This window comes from Trachymyrmex septentrionalis, unplaced genomic scaffold (genome assembly GCF_001594115.1).
Source record: "Trachymyrmex septentrionalis isolate Tsep2-gDNA-1 unplaced genomic scaffold, Tsep1.0 scaffold16, whole genome shotgun sequence".
Classification (NCBI taxonomy): Eukaryota; Metazoa; Arthropoda; class Insecta; order Hymenoptera; family Formicidae; genus Trachymyrmex; species Trachymyrmex septentrionalis.
This window is the reverse complement of record NW_017304758.1, coordinates 3471726-3481668: the sequence shown is the minus strand read 5'-3', so window position 1 is coordinate 3481668 and position 9943 is coordinate 3471726. Positions and strand designations below refer to the sequence as shown.

The window sequence follows — 9943 nt, the reverse complement described above, 5'->3', positions numbered from 1 at the left end:
TATATATATATATATTAATAATACATATGGTCTTTCATATTTTATCAAAATATAATGATCAATATTAAATATAAAACCAACACTGTTGGTTTTATATTTAAAACTATCTTAAGTGCAGTCTTAAGATGTTATAAACTTACATCTGTAATCACAGGTATTCTCATTGTGTCGGTGCGGTTTTTATATTTAAAATTATCTTAAGTACGGTCTTAAGATATCATAAATTAATCACAAAGCCATATTAAAATTTTAAGACGTTTGTAAACCGTTTTTATTTCCAGACTGTCATATGTAATATCTTAAGATGTTAATACAGCTTTTTGATTAGTTCGTAACATTTTAAGATTGTATTTAAGACAGTCTTAAATATAAGAATTGACTATAAATACCGGCCTATAAATTTCGACCAAAGAGCCATATTAATGAATATCAGCTAAAGATATAATAAAATAATTTTCCTGACAATTTTATAAAATTTAATAAATATTAGGACATTAATATTCATGTAGTTTATTATTTCGTTTACTAATGGCAACTGTGATATTAATTTCTTGAGACGCTTTAGATAAAGCTGATAAGATATTATCTACATCTAAGTAAGAATTTTATCCATCGTTATAACTCAATCATTTGATATTTGAACGCGATACACAGTGGTAGCAAAAACATGAAGAAAGTATATCTCGCTGCTATAGCAGGTATGCCATTGGGATAAAATTGAGTAAAATTTTATTAGAAACGGATTTTTTAATATTTTATTATGCCAACTTTAAATTAAAATATTTCTGTAGAAATAAACTTCTTAGAATTAAAAGAATTTTGCGAGTGAAATTAACGAATAAAGAATAATTTTTCAAGTAAAAAATCTATAAAGAATCTTTATAAATAAAATTTGTCCTCTTCTATATAATTAATAAAATTTATGATGTATTAAAACTTAATTCTTCAAAAATCTTTTATTTTGATAGGAAATCTAGGTTCATTGTCAGTGGGTTTAAATATGGGATGGGCATCACCATCCATGTCTTTACTGATGAATGGTGATGATGCTGGATATCCTGTGCGTTTAAACTTGGAAGAAATCTCTTGGGTGGCATCTTTACTTACTCTTGGTGCCGTCCCGGGTTGCATTATTTCTGCATTAACAGTGAATATCATCGGCAGAAAGAATACCATGCTATTTTCAGCTGTGCCTTCGGTAATTGGCTGGTTGCTGATAGTCTTCGCAACATCATCGCCGGTAATAGCTATATATATTGAGTATAACATCCGAGTATTTTTTAGAAAATATATAAAAGTATTAAAAGTTAAAATTTAAAATATTCGTGAGCTATCAATTCTACATTAAATTGTAAATAGTTCATTAATCCTAATTCTTCTTATCTTTCAAACAAAGTTCTTCTAAGTTTTTTCAATTTCTTGAAGTACTTTATAGAAATATGCACATTTTAAAAGTACATTTAAATTATATATAACTCTAGCTTTTGACAGCATAATCTATTTTTCTTGGACCTCTTCGAATATTTTGCGACTTTCAGTTTAAATTTCAGACTCTTTTGCGACTTTATCTCGTTGTAATATAAAATCAAATCTAAAATCTCGATCTTTAATTAATAAAAAATGTTTTTTTTTTAACAAAGTCTTCTTTTAATAAACTTATATACCGGGATTTATAGATTTGATTACATTAAAATAAAAAAATGTTGCTACATTTATGACGATTTACATTTATGAGTTCAGAGGGCAGCTATAGAGGCTTATAAGTTACACTGAGAAAAAAATAGCCCAAATAAAAATAAATATTTATTTGAATACTGCCGACTAAACATTTACTTACAATAAATAAATATTTAATTAATAAAAAAGGTGATTATTGAATCAAATTAATTTTTAATTAATTAAGTTTTTTTGTACCAAAGAAATATATTTTTATGTTTAATAAATATTTAGTTAGTACTATTCAAATAAATGTTTATTGAAATTTAGGATATATATTTTTTTCTCAGTGTAATAGCTTGCATTGTGTAAATTAGATATTTGCTTCGCAGGATCTATTCATATCGAGGTTTTTATCCGGACTGGCTATGGGCATGCATACTTCAATCACGCCGATGTATTTGGGCGAGATTTCGCCGGCAAAAATTCGCGGTTATTTGGGATCCATGCTGATAGTCTCTATGAAACTTGGTGTTTTGATCGAGTACACAATAGGTCCGTTTCTTTCGGTGAGAAATCTCGCTCTTATCTCTTTAGCGGCACCTTGTCTGTTCGTGGTCACTTTTATCTGGTTACCAGAATCTCCGTATTATTTGATACGCTGCGACGCCAAGGAGAAAGCTATAAACTCTCTCGTTCAATTGAGAGGCAAAAAAGATGTTTATAAGGAGGCAGATTCCATTGAGCAATCTGTAAAAGCCGATTTGGCTAACAAAGCTGGTCTTCGTGAACTCCTATTTATACGGGGAAATCGCAGGTAAGACGTCATATTTCGATCTGTCATTATTAGATATGTTTTTTGTGGCTGAATTATAATGTACGAATATACTAGTAGTAACTTTTGGAATTTAAAGAGAGAGGAATATGTTTGATATTTGGCGAAAGCAAGAAAGAGAGTTCTAGTGCAGTCTAGTGCAGGAAACAGACCTAATGTATCAATAATCCTAGCCAAAACTTGTAGAGATGAATTTTGAGCAGTATATGTTATCAATTTCTGTTGACAGTAAAATATCAAACGTCATACAGATGATTGAATCTGGAAAATGTAATATATCTGACGATCTCGGCAAATTGCCGGAAATCCCCGTTAAATATAACTGATAGAAAACGATAGGAATCTATATAATATCTATCAAAAATCTTATCATTTATCTATATTGTTTCACTTTTTATGTTCCAAAAGAAGTATTATCGTTTTTTATCATTATCTGAAAACAGATTTAATTTGGAAGATAGAAATCTTACTTTATATTCTTTTACAAACTTATTACTATTTACAATTTTGAAAGAAAATCTATAATTGTTAATAATTTATTAACGACAGATGATTCAAAATTTATCTTATAAAATTAACAGAAACCATTTTATAATCGATCATACAATCGCAATAATAAACGTTGCGATGTTTTTCCATCACATTATTACGATTAAAAATTATTTTTATTTTATAGCGCACATAAATGTTACGTAATTCAAAATACATCTTATCGTAAAGTTAAACAACGGGAAATAGTACACGACTATTACGCGGCCTTATCATCAAATGAATCGGAGTTTTATTTCTCATAAGTAGAACATATCATATAGGATAAAATAGGATAAAAAATATAGCGTTATGAGATTCTTCATAATTTCTTGAATGCGATTCATAATTTCTCAAATTAAATTTGAAGATGACAGTAAAATATCAAACGTCATACAGATGATTGAGTCTGGAAAATGTAATATATCTGACAATCTCGGCAAATTGCCGGAAATCCCCGTTAAATATAACTGATAGAAAACGATAGGAATCTATATAATATCAGTAAATAAGAGATGTATTTTGAGTTTCTAATTCTGCAACAAAAATTAATTCAGAATAATTCCTGGAAGTTATATGTATAAAAATGTGTTAATATGTATAATGGCATCTGAAATATTAACAACAAAACTCAATAAATTTCCGTATATTCATAATTATTTATTTATGAAGAAAAATATTAATATAACATGTAAAGTAGTTATGAAAAGAAACGATGAAAAATTACTTGTGGATTTATGATTTCGTTGTGCAACTACGATTCTGAGCTATGAAAAGAAATGATAAGAAACGATAATGTAACAAATAGGATAATTATGAAAGAAAACGGTAACAAAGAAAACGATGTTCTTTTGTTAATTTCCGATTCATAAGTAACTGTGAGTAAAAATAACTGAATTATTTCCTATTGTTTTTTTTGAGCTTTTTTTTAATAGGGATATGACAATTAATACTTTGCAATGTTATATATCCCTATTGAAAAAAATTAGTTAGACAGTTGCATGATGAAATTATGTAATTAAAACATGTAACTCACATAACGGATTGTTCCAAATCAATACGTGATGTTAAAATTACGTATTTTGAAGAATCACATGATATGTTCTTTTTTCTTCTATCATTCAATTCTTTAAAATTTGATAACTATAAAATCACATGATGGACAAAATTATTTCTAATATGATTTTTCTCATGTGATTTTTCAAATTACGTTTAAAAAAATCATGTACTTGTTTGAAACACAATCCGTTACGTGATTTACATGTTTTAATTACAAGATTTTATCGTGTAACGTTGTGACATGATTTTTTTCAGTAGGGATGCCAGCGGATTTGCGGCAGAAATGAGCAGGATTTGCAGTTCTTGCTCGGTTTCTACTGCCGTTATTATCTACGCAGATCCTGTTTGCTTTCTGCCATCAATCTACTGGTATATAACATGTCAACAGACTCTGTCGATAGATTCTGAACTTAATGCGGACACAGATTGCTACAGATCTGCAGTGGGAGTCTAATTAAATTTGCTGCCAATCTTCCAGCAAAATGTTTGCGGTTATATTCGCGAACTAATACGAAACTTTCGGTTTTCTTATCGTGGCATTACAAATAAATATTAGATTATATTAGTAAAATATTAGATAAATATTCGTTTAAGAAATTTTAGTATTAATAATCTTTAAGAAACTCGGAGTTATAATAACTTTTAATAAAGTTAAAACTATCATTTTATTATACAGAATTAACGATCGATTTAACTGATAAATTCGATTGAATAATTTTGCAGAGCCCTAACAACATTGGTGTGTCTGGTCATATTTCAACAGTTGAGTGGCTCTCAAGTCCTGATACAGTATTCTCAAATAATTTTCGATAAGATGGACAGTAATCTGGAAGGTAAATACTTGACTATGATACTGGGCGCCGTGCAGCTAGTCTGCACGATTGTCTGCATGATCATCACTGATTACAGCGGCAGAAAGTTATTGTTGACGATCTCCGCTATCGGTACGGCGTGCTCCACTGCCATAGTCGCAACATATTTTCATCTTCAATACAATCATGTGGATATCAGCAATATAACGTGGTTACCCGCTATAGGTGTGATCCTATTCATAGTCATGTATAGCATCGGTTTATCAGCGTTACCGTTCACCATGGCCGGTGAATTGTTTTCCATGAACGTGAAGGCCCTCGGAAATACGATGGGCATGATGACGTTAACAATCGTAGCGTTTGTCGTGACGAACTTATATCTGATCATAAGTGAAGGTGCCGGTGTGCACACGCCGTTCTGGATATTTACCGCGTGCTGTTTTGCCGCTGCTATATTTACGTTTTTCTACGTACCTGAAACTAAAGGCAAGACGTTGGAACAGATACAGAGAAAACTGCACAATCCGTCGAAATGAAAAGAATTTGAGAATGAAGTACACATATGGATCTTCTCTTGATGAATATTTGAAGAATATTAATTTACAAAATGTTCGCGTTTTATCGACGAAAACAAGATTGAAAAACCTTTCGAGATCAAATATAATAGAGGCTTAGTAATGGATAGTTTTTATAGTGTACCAAAGATGTAAAACAGAAAATTTGGTGCTGTAGAATCAATTTAAGAAATCTCATTTTTGTGTAACCCTATAAAAAAAAACTAACGGAATTAGATCTGACGAACATTATTGAAACATAAACATAAATACACACACACACACACACACACACACACACACACACACATATATATATACAATAGTTACATGAATGAGTAAATACGTTTACAATAATTTTTTTTTATAGTTAATGATAGCTAATTCTATGAGAATAAGCTGATAATTTATACATATACATATACATAATATGTTGTTGATGTTATAATTAAGATTCGTCATGACATTGATAAATCGAACAGATTTTATAATACCATATCGAGAGTTTATATATTTATTGAAATCAATATCATCTGTGAAGTGTTTGTAGAGATATAATTAATGTTATATAATATTGAAATAATAATTAATTATGTAATATATTGATAAAAGAGAAAAGAAAGGTCTATTTATTATCAATATCTATTAATATTAAAATTGCGCTAATATTAATATAAATAAATATGGAATATTATAATTAAAATATAATTCACGCTAAAAAATAAATGTGAGCTTATTATAATTGTAATAAATAATTTCTTAAAAATATTTTACAATTTAATTATGCTATTTTTATTGGTATTTTGTTCCTCTGTGTGTGTGTGTGTGTGTGTGTGTGCGTGTGTGCGTGTGTGTGTGTGTGTGTGTTTATTTATTTATCTTTTTTATCTATTATATCAATAATCTTTTATGACAGATATATGAAATATTCTGACGAGATATGATAAAAAAGAAGCCAAAACAGTAATATTATACAGGATGTAAAAAAAAAAGTGTAACCAAATTTTAGAAATACGTGAAAATAAACTGAAAAGTCTTAATAGAATAATAAAAGCAGAATTATTTATTTCCAGATTATAAATAATTTTCTACTTATATAATGAATAATCCGTCCGTTTCGAATATATAAACGTTTACATGCGATCGCACATTCGTACACTCGTCCTTCATAAGCTCCTAAGCTCGTTACTTATTGATAACAGTTTTTAATTCTCCATATCGTCAATGTTAATTCATCCACGAACGTCCACGTTATCGTTGACAGTGTCTGGTTCGACACATAAATTGCATGCTGTTGTCAACAAATACGAGAAACGTACCTGTTTGAACGTGTTCAAGCTTCAATGAAAAGATGTGCTGAATTGTGTATTTAAATGAACGGAAGGAAGCACATTGAATATCTGCTGTAATGAAATTTATTTTTTGCTACTCGGAAATAAATGCTCGGGAAAAATGTCTTATATGTAATTATTTATAATTATATAAAATTATATATAAAATTGACATATTTTATATAATTATATATATAATATGTCCATTATATAACATTTTTTCTCGGGTGGTTTTCTGCTTATTAAGACTTTTTTGTTTGTTTTCACCATTACTACGCGCGTATTCCTAAAGTTTGGTATTATCTTTTTTAAACATTTTGCATAATGCTTTTGTCAGTACAGATACAGGTGCTTTTATTAATATTTTGCAATAAAAACTACGTACATAACATATAAGATATTTAAGGTATAAATTCGAATTATACATAACACGATATTTGATGATTAAAATCATGTAAAAATTTTCCAAATTTTCAGACAAGATACATGTTTAAAAAATATCTTTTTTAAATAGATATTATAAAGTGTTTTTCTGATTACTTTATAAGACGTTTAAAAAATTTTAGGACATTAATATTCCCCTTTTTACGTATCGTCTGACGATTACAATTTTATATCTACCTCTTGAAATGCTTTAGATGAAATTGATATTATATTATCTGCATCACTTGGATAAGAATATTGTATTCATCGTTACAAATTCATTCATTTATTATTTGTACATGATGGTAGATGATTGTAGTGAAAACATGAAGAAATTATATCTCGCTGCTGTAGCAGGTATGTATATATTGGGATAATTACAGAATAGAAAGACATCTCGACAGAATTACTGAATGTTTATGTAATTATTATTATGTAAAATAAATTAAGCGTTTTTTCATAATTGAAATTTATTTAAATTATTTTTATTTAATACGTTTAAATATTCCTATTCAATTTGTTTGCTAATTGATTAATGTTTATTAATGAAAATAAAAAGGAGCGTAATTGAATATAATGGGAGAGTAACAGAAGCGTAAATGAAACTTCTAGGAGACGAAAATTGGAACAATGAAACGTAAAAAAAGCATTTACGCTTCTTTTACATTTTAATTGTGAATTTTTTTTCTTCTAGAAGTTTTATTTACGCTTCTGTTACTCTCCCATTACATTCGACTTACGCTCTGATTTTTATTTTCATCAGGGTGCTTGAGATTCTTTGTAAAAAATTGTCTTCTTTTGCCTAATTAATAAAACATATGATATATATTAAAGCTTGTTTAAACCCTATTATTTTAATAGGAAATTTAGGTATGCTGTCAGTGGCCTTATTTCTCGGTTGGGCATCGCCATCTTTGCCTTTATTGCTACATGGTGGTGATGCTGAATATCCTGTACGTTTAAACTTAGAAGAAGCCTCTTGGGTGACAGCTTTACTTAGTATTGGTGCTGCGGCAGGTAGCGTTATTTCTGCATTGATTGTGAATATCATCGGAAGGAAGAACAGCATGTTATTTACGGTTGTGCCGTCAATAATCGCCTGGTTGTTAATAGTCTTCGCAACATCATCATGGGTAATTTAATATGCAATATTCATTAAGTATATCCAAATACTTTTTACAAAATGATATGTTGGCTGTACAAAAACATTGAAAGTTAAAATTTAAAATATTCGTGAGATTTCAGTTTTATATTGGATCAGAATTCAATTAGAAAGGATTGATCGATTGATGTCGATCAACGTTGAATCAGCGTTGATTCGGGATTGGTTAATCACTCATTTCTGGGAATATTTATAACCATGTGATTCTCCTGTTTCAAGAAAAGTTTTCTCAATTTTTTCAAAAAACTTCTAGAAATTTGAGAGAACATTTTAAAGGTACATTTAGGTACACTCTATAATTTTTTAACAATATTATTTACATTTCTTAAACCTCTTTAAATATCTCGCGATTTTCAGTTAAGTTTCACACATACATATATTGTAATTCTAACGTGAAAATTATTTGAAAATTATTTTCACAATTATAATAATAATTGGCTTGCACTTTACAAATGATTACAGCGTTTGATTCCACTGGAAAATTTCTAGAGAATCAATTGATATTAGAAAATAAGTATATTTAAAATATATATAATTACGCAAACTCTAAATGCTATTTAAAAAAAAAACTTACTATATTTCTCATTTGGACAATATTTAGATAATATGAGTATTTATTATATATCTATTTTAATTTCTTAATTAAATCTACAAAAAAGCGATATTATGGACTTTGGAAACTGTTTAAAAGCAAATAAATATATAAGCAAAGCTTATAAATAAATATGTATAAAAAGATATATGCTTACAAATCTTATATATAAACAAATATACATGATAAGTTTCTGTGTAATATTACTCTATTAAAAAAAGAGATCGTGATATCTTCTTGAATCCGGAAGATAAAGTCGAAGTAAATGATCGATTTTGTCTGTTCAATCTCTTTATTTTTCTGTTATTTCTCTGTTTCACAGGAGCTATACATATCGAGGTTTATATCCGGACTAGCTCTGGGCATTACTTCTATGTCCACGTCGATGTATATGAGCGAGATTTCGCCGGCTGACATTCGCGGCAATTTGGGATCTATACTGGCAGTCGCTGGGAAACTCGGTATTTTGATCGAGTTCACGATAGGTCCATTTCTTTCAGTGAGAAATCTCGCTCTCGTCTCTTTGGCGGGACCATGCCTGTTTCTGGTTACTTTTATCTGGTTACCGGAATCCCCATATCACTTGATGCGTTGCAACACCAAGCAAAAAGCCATAAACTCTCTTATTCAATTGAGAGGTAAAGAGGATGTTTACAAGGAGGCAGACAGTATTGAGCAATTTGTAAAAGACGATTTGGCTAATAAAGCTGGTATCCGTGAACTCCTATTTATACGAGGAAATCGCAGGTAAGAAGTCAAATTTCAGTTTGTTGTTTTATCAAAATAAATTAATAAAATTTTAATTCATGAATTACTAAAACTTTCAAAGATTTCCTGTTACCACGAAAAATTAGATATTGGATTTAAAAAGATTTACAAATAAGTATTATATATAAATCATTTTTTATGTTTGTATAAAATAATTGTATTGTAATCGTTGGAGAACATTAAAAAGTTCTTTTTTTAATAATTTCTTTTGTGTGTGTGTGTG

At 29.0% G+C, this 9943-nt stretch overlaps 2 protein-coding genes across 2 annotated transcripts in view; both read left to right on the top strand.

Annotated features, from left to right (window-relative positions):
- The first annotated feature begins 634 nt into the window (after positions 1–634).
- On the top strand, positions 635–5715 carry LOC108746064 (facilitated trehalose transporter Tret1-like). The gene is made up of 4 exons (XM_018482587.1): positions 635–698; positions 969–1240; positions 2049–2473; positions 4802–5715. The coding sequence occupies exons 1-4, from the start codon at positions 668–670 to the stop codon at positions 5424–5426; spliced, it is 1353 nt and encodes a 450-aa protein (XP_018338089.1). The 5' UTR covers positions 635–667; the 3' UTR covers positions 5427–5715.
- Positions 5716–7524: 1809 nt separating this feature from the next.
- Positions 7525–9943, top strand: part of LOC108746062 (facilitated trehalose transporter Tret1-like) — a 3742-nt gene continuing 1323 nt past the window's right edge. The window contains exons 1-3 of the mRNA XM_018482586.1: positions 7525–7555; positions 8060–8331; positions 9275–9699. Coding sequence (XP_018338088.1) covers positions 7525–7555; positions 8060–8331; positions 9275–9699 — 728 coding nt within the window. The remainder of the gene's footprint in view (positions 7556–8059; positions 8332–9274; positions 9700–9943) is intronic.

Excerpts from the sequence above, each read along its gene's own strand:
- LOC108746064 (XM_018482587.1), top strand. The coding sequence starts at position 668 with ATGAAGAAAGTATATCTCGCTGCTATAGCAG. Across the intron at positions 699-968 it reads ATATCTCGCTGCTATAGCAG|GAAATCTAGGTTCATTGTCA; the intron begins GTATGCCATTGG and ends TTATTTTGATAG. Across the intron at positions 2,474-4,801 it reads TTTATACGGGGAAATCGCAG|AGCCCTAACAACATTGGTGT; the intron begins GTAAGACGTCAT and ends ATAATTTTGCAG.